The sequence below is a fragment of the Miscanthus floridulus genome, chromosome 1, assembly GCF_019320115.1.
Source record: "Miscanthus floridulus cultivar M001 chromosome 1, ASM1932011v1, whole genome shotgun sequence".
NCBI classification, from domain to species: Eukaryota; Viridiplantae; Streptophyta; class Magnoliopsida; order Poales; family Poaceae; genus Miscanthus; species Miscanthus floridulus.
The window spans coordinates 67009160-67023758 of record NC_089580.1 but is presented as its reverse complement, the minus strand read 5'-3'; the positions used below and the strand labels follow the sequence as shown (position 1 = coordinate 67023758).

At 52.8% G+C, this 14599-nt stretch overlaps 2 protein-coding genes across 2 annotated transcripts; both read right to left on the bottom strand.

Annotated features, from left to right (window-relative positions):
* Window positions 1-1738: 1738 nt before the first annotated feature.
* LOC136486215 (protein GRAVITROPIC IN THE LIGHT 1-like) lies at window positions 1739-3735 on the bottom strand. The gene has a single exon (XM_066483091.1). The coding sequence runs from the start codon at window positions 3510-3512 to the stop codon at window positions 2103-2105; it is 1410 nt and encodes a 469-aa protein (XP_066339188.1). The 5' UTR covers window positions 3513-3735; the 3' UTR covers window positions 1739-2102.
* A 4616-nt stretch (window positions 3736-8351) lies between these two features.
* On the bottom strand, window positions 8352-12066 carry LOC136486207 (monocopper oxidase-like protein SKU5). The gene is made up of 7 exons (XM_066483079.1): window positions 11676-12066; window positions 11448-11557; window positions 11058-11328; window positions 10783-10921; window positions 9216-9948; window positions 8823-9104; window positions 8352-8734 (listed from the first exon to the last, which is right to left on the bottom strand). Exons 1-7 carry the CDS (start codon window positions 11808-11810, stop codon window positions 8614-8616), a joined length of 1791 nt encoding a protein of 596 aa, XP_066339176.1. The 5' UTR covers window positions 11811-12066; the 3' UTR covers window positions 8352-8613.
* Between the last annotated feature and the right edge of the window lie 2533 nt (window positions 12067-14599).

The following is a 14599-nucleotide window of genomic DNA, read 5'->3' as shown; positions in this document are numbered from 1 at the left end:
TAGTGGCCGAGTGCCGGATCAGCAGTGGTCTAGTGTCTAGGACAGCGAAGAAAACAACAGCTCATTGGCAGCCAGCACCGCGGCAGTGAGTCAATCTAGATCTACTCCCAAGCGAGGAGGCGGATCCGGTGCGTTTCCACAGCACGAGAGACGCAAGTACATGCCAGTACGATTCGAGTGGGCAAGTAGCATTATAGTAGTTTCCTATCCGGAGTCCGCAGCAGAGAAAATTCAGACCTGGGAGGCCGGCATCCTGGATCTCGACTTGCGATCGAGCAACGAAAACAACGTGACAGGATCCCCGATCATGCTGAAGCCTAATAACGAATTCAAAAGCCTCGGTTTCGACGAGTGGTCCCGCGTCTCTCACGGCGAAGCGAAAGCGATTGTGGGCACAGTGGCACGCCGATCGCCTCACGCTGCCGTTCACTGCTAGCTGTACCACAAACGGTAAAATGTTCGTGCTGTACCAGTGCACTCATTCTCGTCTCTCGGTACGGCCTCCGAGGGCTATGCAGACCCAGTGACCCGCCCAGCGGCAGCATGATGGAGAAGCCTGCCGCAGCTTCCGGTGTCTCTGGCAGCGTTGCGGTGCGGCAGGCGACCAGACCACCAAAATATGCTCGCCTTGGGCGGCAAGAAGGCACGGGAGTAAAGCGAACTCAAGGAATAACGGGCACGCGCAGTCCGGTGCCGCTGCCGCTGCCGCGAAGCGAGCACGACAGGAATCCGCGAGGTCAGAAGTCAAAAACGCTAGCACACGGGGACAGAGTATCAGAGTCTGCAGAACCCGGCTGCTGGACTAGAGCCGAAGCAACGAACATGACACGCCCCACGCACAGAGAGAGACCCTGCGCCTGTGCCTGGACCTCAGAGCATTCTACAGAGCCAGCTGTGCGTCTTAGGAATTCATTCCGAGCAAGAAATTCGGACGCGAGACGTTTCTATTCTTCGCAACATTCTGAATGTTAGCGCGCTTCGCTCCAAACATGACCCAAACACTGAAACACGTCATTTCTGAAACCTGAAACTGTGGCGGAAGTTGCCACCGTTCTCAGCAAGCAAAGCGACCCATGGTATCGCGTGAACAGACCACCAGATGTGTCCATGTGCCAAACAAGAGCGTTGCAACTTGCTGCAAATCTACTGCGTCTGCGTGCGTAGGTGACAAGATCACAAGATGTAGTTAGTGATCGTAGCCCAGCCCAGACAGCTGTGCAGAGTCAAGGATGGATGGGTGCCACTGCGAATCAATGCCCAGTAGCTGCACGAGTACGAAACCTTTTCAATGGAAAAAGAGAACGGCGTGGAAAATTAGCTCGGAGAATGTTGATGATTGTACGCCACGACCACGAGCCCGCGATGGAACTGGCTTTATGGGAGAACGGACGGAAGATACGGGTGACAGGAGACTGATAAGAATCATTTTTTCTAACGGGCTGAAGAGAAGTGTGTTACCTGACTGAATGAAACCTGAAACCCTTTCGGAAGTTCAACAAGGCTTTAAGCATGTCTTCCGGACAGAAGGTATCTGTGCCACCTGACTCACTTCTCAATCCAAAATGATTTTGCAGGCATTTGGCATGTCTTGGAAAGAACACACTATTGCAACGGTAGTTGCATAACTACCGTAGCAGTATTAAATGGCAAACATGCTTATGCAGTTATGCTACAGTTATGAATCGACCAGACAACAGGAAAACAATCTGGAAAGCAATGGCAAGATAACACTCATTAGTAGGACAATGCAGTGACTGGTTTTGTAAATATAAGAGATCGGCGAGCACATACTCATAAATATACATTTACAGATGGAATCGAGCTACACACAAATAAGTTACCGAAGATTAGATAAATAACTCTTCGACTCGGTTAGAACACAAAGCTCTCTGAGCCTCATGACCTTTGTACAGCCCTACCCTCCTTTCAGCTGAACAAAAAAACTAAAACAAAAGATAAATAGCTTTCTTTATACTCATCATTGAGCAGCGACTTTGATCCTGCAGGTTATTTCCACGCACTGTTCTTGATCGCCTTTACACAACCTCCTTTTGTTTTGGAATGTACAGTTTCTTTCTTTGACTATATGGTTTCATCTCATCTCAAATCGAATCTATAATGTCTTCTTCCCTCTTCCCATGATCTAGATACACCCTACACTGGATCACCGTACCTCCAAGCCGGAAGCCCGGCACCACCGTGAACCCGACCTTTGGTCGCACTGGCTTCCCGAGCTCCTTGCTCGCCACGAACCCCTTCGACCGGACAATGTTCTCCATGTACACCATTGAGAACTCTGTGCCCCGGCCAACCTGGAATATGCCGACTGCTGGGTCATACGCCCAGGCTAACCTGTGCAGTGTCCATATTGAGCTTGCCATTGCAACAAACAACTCGTAGAGTGGGCCGGCCACACTCATCACCAGCAATGTCCCGCAGTCTGAATTCCCAAACAGTGAGGATTCAATGCCAGGATGGATCAGCTGTTTGTACTTGCGGTCGCAAAATTGGGCAAACTCACAGTCCGGGCTTGAATTCATCAGCTCCATCGGGTCTGCATCTGAGTGCTCGATGAATTGCTGCAATGACTCGTTCCTACGGGTTGCCAGCTCCATTCCTCCGAGCTCTGTGGTGCCAGCTGTGGCGCCGAATTGGTAGGAGTCGAATCCGTCAAACATGGAGAGGCAGACGTGGGAGAGGAGCGCGTAGCGGCAGTGGCCGGCCTTGGAGTAGGAGACACCAGGGTAGGCAGCCTCTGCAGCCGCGGCCAGGTCCCACCCAGCGCACCGGAGGACCTCGGCAAGCGCGCGGGCAAATCGGTGGGCGACGCGGAGAGCGTCGCGGAGGACAGAGTCGAAGACGCCCGCGGACAGCATCGCGCCGACGGCGTCGCCGCCCGGCGGAGGCGCGAGCGCGCGGTCGAGGCGGCCCGCGAGCCGCGCGTTGGCGTCGTCGACCGCCTCGAGGTCCAGCCGCAGCGCGGCAGCCGCGGCGTCCTTGGCGTCGAGGGCCGCCTGTAGGCGGTTCACCACAGCGTCGAAGGACCGCAGCAGCGCCTGGTTCTCGCGCACCTGGGCCTCGAGGTGCGCCGTGAGCGTCCCGTCCCCGTCCGGCGAGGGCGGGTCCGCCGGCCCGCCCCTCGCGATCCGCTTGAGCTCCGACAGCCGCCGGAGGTGCGAGACCGCGGCGGTGTCCGCGGCCGCCGCCGCATCGGGCAGGAACGGCGCGTGGGCGGCCTGCAGGTGCAGGTACGCCGCCTGGAACGACGAGGCCGTCGCGAGCGACGCAGCGACGGCGGCCTCCTGCCCGGACGCGGCCTTCCCCTCCCCATCCGCGCTAGGGTTAGGGTTCAGCAGCGGGTCGGGCTTCAGCACGACCACCCGCTGCCCGGCAAGGACCCCATCCGCCCCCGGCGCCGGCGAGCGCGCGAATCGGTCGGCGTCCTCGTCCTCCTCCTCGGCGAAGAACTCGATGGTCTTGGTCTTGAACGCGAGCGCGAACTTGTGGAGCATGGCTACGCCCGCCGCCGCGCGCTCTCTGTCTCCGCCGCCGAGCGGGGCGGGGTGTCGGCGACGCGAATTGCGGGAGTGCGGAGGTGGGGATGGAGGCCAGTGGTGCGGGGCGGTGGGACGGCGAGGAGTTGGGGGCGGTGGAGGGAGGACGCGAGCGAGGAGTGGGGGGATCTGGGAAGGAGAGCACTTGAGCAAAAGAAGCAAGGCTGTCTGTCTCCGTCGGGTCCGTGATGAAGGTTTCTGTTTTGCCATACAAGTGGTGTGTGCGTGGGACAGTGACAGTAGGACCGACCCGGATGAAATACCTAACGTTTCAGAGTGCAGTCTGAAGTTTGGAATGTTTGTAAAATTGGCAGCTCTCCTGCTACTATTTATGTACAAAAAAAAAAGGAAAGATGGTTTGGTCCATGCCTACTCTATGAAAGGCTCTAATTATATAGTAAAAAAAGGAAAGAAATAATATGTGGACTTCTATAAATCACCACGTATTGAACTGTAAATCCCCTAAATTTCTGCATTCCAAATCTCAGAGAATTTGAATGACGTGTATTGTATATACCGCGCAAGAAATCACTCTTTTTTAAAATTTCAGAGTAGTTTTTTAGCTAATTTTTGAATTGTAATGCGAGTAGGAAAATACATTGTGATTGACAATTATTTCCCATTTGGCTAACAAACTTGTAAAGCTCAGTAAAATTAGAACGTAACATATATACTTTTATTCAAAAGTTCGTAAACGTTTCATAATATTTGTCTTGTCTTTGAAGGCATAAAAAATCAGCATTTTATGGCAAACCGAATGATTTTGTATTGCATTTTATAGAATGCCTATACCAAAGATTAAATATTAAACACTAGCAAAATGACCCACGCAAATTGTGCGATTAGTTCTGTTATCATCTCATTTTTCTATCTTGAGATTTTATTTCTTGTATCTCCAATTAGAAAAGAATCATTCAATTTTCATTAGCTCTTTATTTAGATATTTGCTTTTTAATCCTAGTAGAAATCAGAATAGAGAATACTATTTTGCCATTGTCTTTATTCTTCCTTATTATGAACTATTTGTTCAGTTCCTAATCCACATGAGAATCGAAATAATAGTTTTCCTTAATTTTATTCTGAAGGTGCTATTTATTTTTCAAAATATCTGTATTGGTTCGTTATTTAGATATTTTGCTTTCCAATCTAAACAAAAAATCTATCGGTGAACATGTCAATTCGGCAAGAATTGGTTAACGTTATTTGTATTCCGAATCGAATGTGGGCCGCGTTTAGTTGGTGCCCAGATTCGGCGCCGCCGGACTGCCAGACACTGTAGCGACACTGTTAGATACTGTAGCGTTTTGTTTGTATTTGGTAATAATTGTCCGATCGTTGACTAATTAGGCTTAAAACGTTCGTCTCGCAAAGTACAACCAAACTGTGTAATTAGTTTTTGATTTCATCAACATTTAGTACTCCATACATATACCGCAAGTTTGATGTGACGGGGAATCTTCTTTTTGCATAGTGCCAAATTCTGGAAAATGTGGGAACTAAACATGGCCGTGGATTTAGATGGAGTGAGTACCGTTATTCATCGGCATCAAAAGAGAACACATGTCGATTCGGCGAGAATTGGTTACTACTCCATTCAATCATGCCAGCATCGAGTTCAGATAAAACCTCTAAAAACTCATACACTGGAGTATGAACTCGTGTGAAACCTGATTCCCGAGGTAAATGCCCTGTTCGCTTGGCTGATAAGCCATGCCTGAAAGTACGGTTGGCTGATTTGTTGTGAAAGAAAAATACTGTCTGTTGGCTAAAAAAGTACGGCTTATGAGGCAAGCGAACGGGGCGAAAACTCTTGAACTGCTGCCTCACTGCCATAGAGAGCTAACAGGTTCATTGACTACCCGGCCGGGCTGTTTCTCAAAAGGGCGATCTGCCTCATTGGAGTGAGCTGTATTAGCAGTCGAGAAGCATCAACCACGCGTGCTCATGGCCAGGGCAGCAATTCACCTAACTGCCTATCTGGCGCTCTGGCCCCAGGTGTCATGCTCTACCAGTTCAACGCTTGGAGCCTACCGCAGCAGCAGCTTGGGCGTTCTTTATTAGCTCGTCTCCTTGCCTGGTCTGATGCGGATGGCTTTGTTCCGTTGTGCTCGTGAGTATTCAACTGTCACGGGCGCGGATTCAGGGTGGTGGCCTGGGCTGGGTTGTTAGTCCATGAAAGTGAGTCACACAGAGTCTTATACCAGCCAGTCAGCCACGGTTATGGGGCTCCGCTCCTTTGGTGATCTTGGATCCTAGCTTCCTCCGCTACATGGGCCACTGATGAGAAGTGAAGTGGACCTTGCTGCTACGCACTTCAGTAGAGACTCAAAAAAGTTATACACACCCCTGTCTTCTAGAGTACATGCATTGCATGATTAACAATATGTTATCCATAATCTTGATGAAATGATGAGTGTTTACAAAAATGTCGAAGCTGATCTCAACCGAATAAGAAAAATTATGTATTCTTCTTTCATCCATTTTCTTTGTTTCTTCAGAGAAATGATGAAGATTTGGAAGCGGAAGATGGCATTAGCATTGCTGCCACGTCTTCCTCAATCAGTAATGAAGAAGATTCTTCCCTCTAAATGTCTTGGTCTGCAGATTGAGAGCACACTTTCCCCTAGAAATCCCATCCAAAAAATTCTCTTGATTCTTAAAGATTTGTTAGTGCAAGATGACACCAGCATAGGTGGCACATCCTTCTCAGCAGCAGTGCAATGCCGTGAGGGTTGTTTTGTCCCTCTCTGCAAAAGTGCAAATGGGCAGCGCACTCCTCTCTCTGTAATCCTAATCCCCATCCAGTTGCCCCAGATTCCCTAACCCTACCGCGTCGCTGCATAGACCGGAAACTGATAGAGCGCCGAAGCCTCAGCCCATGGATATGCCGGACTGGCGAGTGGTTGGCATCATCGCACTCCACACATGTGAAATCAAATCATTGTTGGGTAGTGGTAGATCAGATATATGCACTGCTTGCTCCCTTTTTGTGTGTTGTCTTGTGTGTGCTTGTGACTTTTTGGTACTTGGTTGGGTTACTTTAGTAGGAGTAAAAGTTAATTTAGTAGTCTCAGTGATGGCCATAATTAAAGGCGAGGGGGACGAGCCGTTGCAGATTTGCTGTAGCTGGGAGACTCTGGATAGAAAGAAAACCTAACCCTTTGACTTGGGATGCCTTGTTTAAGGCAGGCCTGCAGAGTGCAGTGCAAAGAGTGTTTTTTATAGTGCTGAAAATGGAGTCAGGACAAGCAGAAAACTTTCATCAGCTCATCGGTGACTGAGGTGTTCAGTGTCCATATAAAGCTGGCTATATCTTTTTTTGTTATCGTCAGAATTGGGTATCTCATCACTGGGGTCAGCTGCAGGAGATATCGCCAAACAAATTGGCTTTTTGCATAAGTAATACAGTTAAAAATGCTTCAATATTAAATTTGATTAATGACTTATGCAACTATGGATAAAATATGTTTTTTAGCAACGTGGGTTAACGGAGCTAGAGCATGAGTCTTTTGATGTTCTAGTTTCAACCACCGGTTGTTTTTATAATAAAGCTCACAAAAGGCAAAACTAAACGACCCTATCTAAGCACTAATTTTTTTAAACGACGACCATCCATGCTTGATGAAGATCTCTATAGCTAAAGTCTCCAATATACGACAGGTCCACGTCAAAGGTGATTTGTTGCTCTTCTTCCGCGGGATGTTCTAAAAACGACTTCAATAAATTGCTCTGAAAATAACCTGCAAATAAGAGTATAATTTTTTTTGTCAAAATTCGCAGTATTTCTACGAAGTCAAATGGACCATAGAATTGTACTTGCTCCCATGCAAATTAAAGAATACATATGTTGGCTTGTTTGTTGAAACCGCACTCCAGATACATCATCTACTTCTGCAGGAGCTTGTAAAGCTCTTCGGACAAATCTTACAATATGACAATCAAAGAACTGATGTTGGATGGTTTTTTTTTTTGGTCACAAAAACAACATGAGTAGCTGAAATCAGAGCTGACCGAAACTCTAGGAATACAAATCTGGCCCACGCATTAAAATTTGTAGGTATTAATACAAATTCCTATGTCTTTTTTGTCACAAAGACGTGATCCGCCTAAAGGAGGACTGCACTGCATGCACGGATGCACGCACTGGATCATACAAATAGACTGGGAGTTTTCTTTTGTTGGGTCCATGAAGCTTGTGGGCTTAGAATCAAAGCATATGGGACATTTTTATTTCACAATTCCTATATCTCAGTCGTCCTGAGATGTATGGACACGTGGCATGAATCCACGGTGGATGTCCATGGGTGCACGGTGGGGATAGTCCCCACCCCATTTTTTTTCCGTCGCAGTATTCACGATTTTCTTAATTAGAATTGAATCCCCACAGCCCACATGCTTTACGTCGACTAAGGCCATATTTGGTTGCAAGGGATTAATTCTCCAAGTGAAACCAATCCAGGGAAGGATTGAGCCAGGGTATGTGTGCTGCGAGACCAACAATCTTGAGTAGAGGCTCATGCAAGATCTCGTGCCGATGCCATCGTGAGGACCTAGCGCCGCGGCCGTCGCGCTCGCCTCCGCGGGGATTCGATCCATGACTCCAGAGTAGTGGTTTGATTCTTGGCGGGGTGCGGCCGTATAACCAGGTCTTTCTAGGCGGGGTGAGGCCGTATAACCGAACAGACCTCGCAGGCTAACTGAACGGGATTGAATCCAGGCCACGTTGGTCCACAACCGAACTTGCCCTATGTTTTTAGCCAACTGAAGAACAAGACAACAGGAGGTGTGAGAAATGCTAAGATCAGAATTATCACGTCGAACAAAAGGGATGAACTAATCAGAGATAAACAATCGACCCTTCCTAACAGGCTAACACACACTAAAAGCGAAAGGAAACTGTATCGTGTGCAATCAGGCGGAGCCCAGCACTACTGGCACATGAACAAGAAACAATTCTCATATCGACAGGGGAAAATGACAATGACACGGCTTACACCTCTAATCCTAAAACAAGCCTACATAAACGGTGCCGCCTCGGTGCACAAGTAACGGTGCCACTCTACGGCGCCAACACGAAGGATCCTGCCAGGAGCAGCGCCGCCGCGACCAGCCGGCGCGCCAGGGACAACGAGCGCGGCGCCGCAGCAGACACCCCCATCTTGTGGTGCGGAGTCTGCTCCCTGAAACAACAAATCGGAGTGGAGCAGTACAGAGCATTAGCAAGCAATGCAGGATGCGAGAGAGTTGAGCTGACGAAACTGTGCGTACTTCTGGTACTTGTGGAGCTGGCCGCAGTAGAGGGCGTTGTCGGGGATGGCCATCTCGGTCTTGTTGCCGGTGTCCTCAGGGTTGACGACCCTGACGTAGACCTCCTGCCCCAGGTACCACGAGTCCAGGTTCTCGGACCGCACGTTCCAGACGCCGACGTTGTCCAGGGACACCAGCACCGCCGCCCACGCGCCCGGGTACACCTGTATCGTGCTGCGCGCCACGCCGTCTCCCTTGTTGTACGTGCCCCTGCTGTCCTCCGTCCACTCGCCGTAGTCCATCCTGCGCCGACGACGACAAGTACGGACACGGCTTTAGTGTTATGATATCTATCCAAGATGATCGAGCCGAGCCGAGCAACATGTTCGTTGATCGATGGATTGGTTTGGTTACCCGACGACGAAGAAGGCGTATCCGTCCATGTGGTAGCTCTGCATCCTGGTGTCATTGTTCTGGAAGATGAGCTCCATGAACCCACGGTAGGTGCCGTTGATGACGGACCGCGCGATCCTCGGTGCGCCCTTGAGTGGCCGCTCGGGGAAGTCGAGCGTGTACACGCCCTTCACCCCGTAGGCGTCCGCCAGCCGCAGCGGCGTCTCCGGCGGCGCGTAGGAGAGCCCGTTCAGCGTCGCGCGCCGCCTCCCGTCGATGGACACGGGCGCCGTGCTCCGCAGCAGGTACGCCTGCGTCACGTTGATGGACGAGTAGCGGAACGAGCCCTGCGGGTTGGGCCGCGCCGCGCCGGCGCTCAGGTTCCACCGCACGGACCTCGCCTGGTTCATGGAGAAGGTCCGGTCGTTCTGGTCCTGCGGCGGGTCGGGGAGGGGGCCCGACGCGGCGCCCCTGGAGTTGGAGTAGCGGAGCACGGCGACGCCGGTGACGCGGCGCCAGAGGGACTCGTTCACCTGCCGGGCGCTGGCCACGACGTAGTAGTCGGAGCTGGCGTTCTGGTCCATGGTGACGAGGAAGGAGTAGGACTGGCCGACGTGGACGTCCAGGTTCGTGTAGTTCTGCTGCGAGGTGTAGGAGCCCTCCGTCTCGACCAGCACCATGTTGTGCCCCTGGATCCGGAAGTTGAGGCTCGTCGACGTGCCCACGTTGTGCACCCGGATGCGGTACGTCCTGCCTGCACCATCAAACGGCGCAGAATGAAATTACAGCACTAATCACACCAGTTGGGATTTCACTGTAATTATTCTATGGGCTAGATTGTACGTAGTACCGATAATGGTGATGTTTCAAATGTGAATGACTGAATGTATACAAAAAAATGGTGTCAATCACTAAAGTCTACCCACACGTTCAGGAACGTAGAAGAAATTCCCAAATGTCAGTACTCAGTAGTGTACACTTCGGCTCCATATTGATATTCTTCAGTCTGTTGTGTGGGGTTTTAGTTTTGCATTGCTCCTTCATCAGTTGCAAGCTCTTTGCATTCAAAACGAATCAACTTTTGTGCAGTAAATTGACCGATAGGATAGTTGGAATGAAATGAATTTTTAGTAGTAGTACATTTTGGTGGCAGCGCTGACAACACTCTGCAATCTAACCACTCTCTGCCAACCAATTGTTGATGGTTAGGACAGAAGACTTGCAGTGCTGTGCTTGTGCGGTACTGATACGATTGGAACGTACAGTGACTTTTCAGCTGGATGGACCATTAGGATAGCGACTAATTAACAAAATCTGAGCGCAAGTAGAAGCCGACTACATTCAGCAAAAAAGCTCTGAAGTTACGATATATCTTAACACTCTAGTACGGAGTACAAAGTAAAGATGAATTGCCAGCCCTTGTTTAACCGAGAAAGTTGGTAACAGCGTGCCAAGATTCTTATCCGAAGAGAAAAAGCGATGCTAGCTACCTGCTCCTCCAATTGCAAGCCCGTTAGCCTTTACGGATTAATGCAGAACTAAGTACTGGAGTACAATGCTAACACGAGGGGCCAGATCGATGAATTACCCGGATGCACATTGAAGGTCTCGTACTCGATGCCGGCCGGCACAAGGCTGTCATTGTACCGGTACGGACCCTTGCCGTTTATCAGCACGCCGTCCGGCATCCCGAGGTCCTTCCCCTTGTCCAGCATCTTCCTCAGATCCTACAACACCGCTCACGCACCTCCAAACGTCTCAGGCACAGGCATACAAAACGGTGGCATGCATCGGGCTACCCATGACTACTAGTTGAGTTGAGTGTCACTGTAAAATACAGTAAGAAGTAGTAAGAACAATTACCGTGTGGTTCTTGTTGTACCAGTCGCCGATGAAGATGGTGATGTCGCCGTCAGGGCGGTCGAAGGGCACGGCGATGACGTCGCGGTTGTTGACGACGATGCCGCCGAAGCCGCCGGCGGCGCGCTGCAGGCCGGTGGAGGGGAAGTAGAAGAAGCTGCCGATCTGGTCCTTGACCTGGAACTCGTACGTCCAGTTCCAGCCGGACGGGATGGGGCAGTTGGTGCCCAGCACCCCGTCCTGCCAGCAGTTCTTCCGGTGCTGGATCCCGTTCCTGCGTTGTTCCGACACACGACGTTCACTCGCTGCAGCGCTAGCTGGGCCTGGGCGTGTAGGTAAGAGGGCGGGCTTGCGTGCTCCGCGGCGGCTAGCTAGCAACGTAGGAATACGTACCAGGTGATGAGGAGGGGCTCGTCGAGGTCGTTGAGCACGTTGACGACGACGTTCCAGTTGGTGCTGACGTTCACGACGGGCCCCGGGAACTTGCCGTTGATGCCTATCACCTACCAGCAGAGCAGGCAGTTTCCACCGGCTTGTCAGCACTCAGCAGTCAGCACGCGCTGTCTACGCGAGAACGAGGAAGGAATAGTCTTGGAATGGCACTGGCCGAAAAATGCTTGCCTGCTGCTTGACGCCGAGCGGCGCCGCAGTGACGTAGGAGACGTCCCAGTCGAAGAAGGCGTAGGGGTCGGTGGCCAGCGCCGGCCGCAGCCCCAGCAGGGCTGCCACTGCCACCAGCGCGAGAAGGCGCTGCATCGCGAAGCTCCGGGGCTGGCGGCAGCTCTCGGCTCTCGCCTTGGGAAACGAGAGCGCGAGTGGACTGGGAGTGAAGATGGCGGGGAAAGCAAGCGCGAGGCGAGACGCGAATTGGAGCCTGTGAGTGAGATGGACCGCGGGGAGGACGGAGGAGCACTGCTGCACTGGAGCAGAGAAAGGTGGTGGCTTGGCCTGGTGGGGGCAAGCAAATCGATGGGTCACAGTGTGGCAGGCAGGATTGGGATCGGGACCGGCCTGGCGTGGCGTCGCGTCGGACGGTTCCTCTCGCGCGGGCCGCGGCGGGGCGCGTGACCCGCGGTTTTCGTATGGACTATGGATGGAGTGGTGCCGCAGAAATGTGCCTGTTTCTGTTTGTGCGCAGCGATGGGAAGTGGAAAGCGTTTGCTTTGTAGCGAGTCGGCAGGGGGCGTCGTTGCCTGGTTGGTTGGTTGTGAGATTTGTTGGCAGTTTGGGGTCAGGGGCCTCAGGCCTTGACGCTGGATGATGGGTCGTTCGTTTTGAGACGGATAAGATCGGCAGCGTACTACTTACTACTTTTGCCAAGTAGTTGGGACTTGAGAGGTAGTAACATTACTAACATGGAGTCTGACACCGGCAACGTGGGGGCAAATGAATACGTGCACACCAGAGGACGGAGCGAGAGGAAACTCGCCCATCTTGCCCGGGCACGGACTACGGTCGAGCGAGGCAACGAACCCATGTTGCCCGGCTGCACTCGCACATGCGCCGACCTCGCGACGCGCCCGCCGTTGTCCGAGGCCCCAGCAAACGCTAGCCGAGCGCCTGCGCGCCGGTCGGTTTCGGGCTCGGTCCGCCGACCCAATTCATGAATTCAACCATGGCGGGGGGCGCGCATGGAGTGGGGGTGATGGCCGATGGGGACCGCGGGCCGCGGCTATTGGCTCCGGTCGGTGCATGCGCGGCTCGACCGTGACAGCTAGCAGGTGCACGTGCATGGGCCCATGGCCGACGCTCCCACAACGCCCCACGCCCAGAATTATTACCCCGGGCGGGGCGCGCGCGGCGCCGGGACGGACGCGGACGGGTAGTGGATTCCGTTTTTATTGGGGAAAATTGTCCGGCACATATAAAGTCATGGTCATTTGCTGGTGTATATCTCGTTTTGAGCAGTTTATCAGAAGATATTTTGGTTCGTTGAAATTAGGTCACAGAACACCGTGGCCCGGTTTCAACCGGTTGAGAAGATAGAAAATTTTATTTTGCACATCCGGTGCCTCGGAGCCTTAGTTGGGTCCGCGCCCCCAACCTGGTCTGGTTGCACCACGTAAGAACCGATCGTTTTTCTCTGGCCAGGCTTGAGCCAGCCTCATGCTGGCCTGTCCCTGCCCCTGTCAGTACTCTGTTGCTCCTCCCCGTCGTTCTCCTCACCTCTGCTGCTCCTCTCTGCCGGTGGTGTTCCCCTACTCATCCTCCCCGTCGGTGGTGGTCCCCTACTCCGACAAGCTCCGTGGACCGCGCCTAGAGTGAAGGGGTACGCCAGAGGGAGAGAAGAGTGCGGCAGCGCCATGGTCGCCGACGGCGAACCCTCGCCAGCGCAACCCGATCTCGGGCTACGGAGCATGAGAGACGATGATATCAAGTACGTTGGACTCAGGAGCTCACTGCGAAGCCGATGGAGGGTATCTCGTCGACGGGAGTGGCACCGAGAGGGGAGGCGCCATGAAGAGGCGGATGAATGGCAGTGATGTGCTTCGGCGAGCTCGTAGCACCCCACAAAGGCCATGGATTGGCGTCGAAGAGGGTCGCAGCGGGTGCGGTGTTCTTCTGCGAGGCCGAGAGCAGCAACAGAGAGGCGAGCGCGGGCCTACAGTGGGAGAGCGAGAGCTTGGATGTGCGCTCGCCAAGGGTGGCGGTGACGGCGGCGGCGAGAGGCGCTGCGGGACGGGAGAGGGAGCGGGAAGCAGTGGGGCGGTGGCAGCGTGGTTGCATGGGGCCGGGGCTTCCCTTGAATAGGTTAGAGAGGGGAAGGAATGAGTGGTGGGGGAGCTCGGTCATATGCTGCCCATGACGGCTACGATACAGAACCACGCGGAGAGCGTGTCGCGGTGGACTGGGGAGGAGCGGATGAGGTGGAGCAGGGAAGGGGAGGGGCGCGGTCCTCGCGACAGGCTCGGTCGCGTGGGAGCCGGTGATGGCGGAGGTTAGGGACGACCGGAGGTGGGAGATGATCCTGATGGGTGGGGACCACACGTCAGAGAGAGGGAGGCGCGGTGCAAGCCGACTGCGGCTGGGTCTGGACCGCCGGGTGAGCGCGGGAGAGGAGTGGGCCGGCCGGATTCGGCCTAGGGAGCGAGAGAGGTTTTCTTCTCTTATGAGGTCCAACTAGACCAAGTTGGGGGTGGACCCAAGTGTGGTTCAAGGGCACCGGATGTCCAAAACTAAATTTTCTCTCTCCTCAACCGACTGAAACCGGGCCGCGGTGTCCTGTGGCATAATTTCAACGAACCAAAGTGTCTTTTGGCAAACTGCTCAAAACGGGGTGTCTGCCAGCAAACAACCATCACTTTGGATGTCCGCCAGACAATTTTCCCTTTTTACTACCGCATCAGCTACGTGCACGTACAATCCGTAGTATAGAAACCGAGGTGTCACTAGTGGTCTCCATCCATTCCACAGGAAGATGGATATCTGAATGGGATGACGAAAGCCAGAACGCATAGCTCCAGCCTCCGATGAGTGGCAGACCTAGGGCAACGGAGAAGCTATATGCGTGTGCGATTCTTTTGCCCAATGGTAGTAAAGTCCAG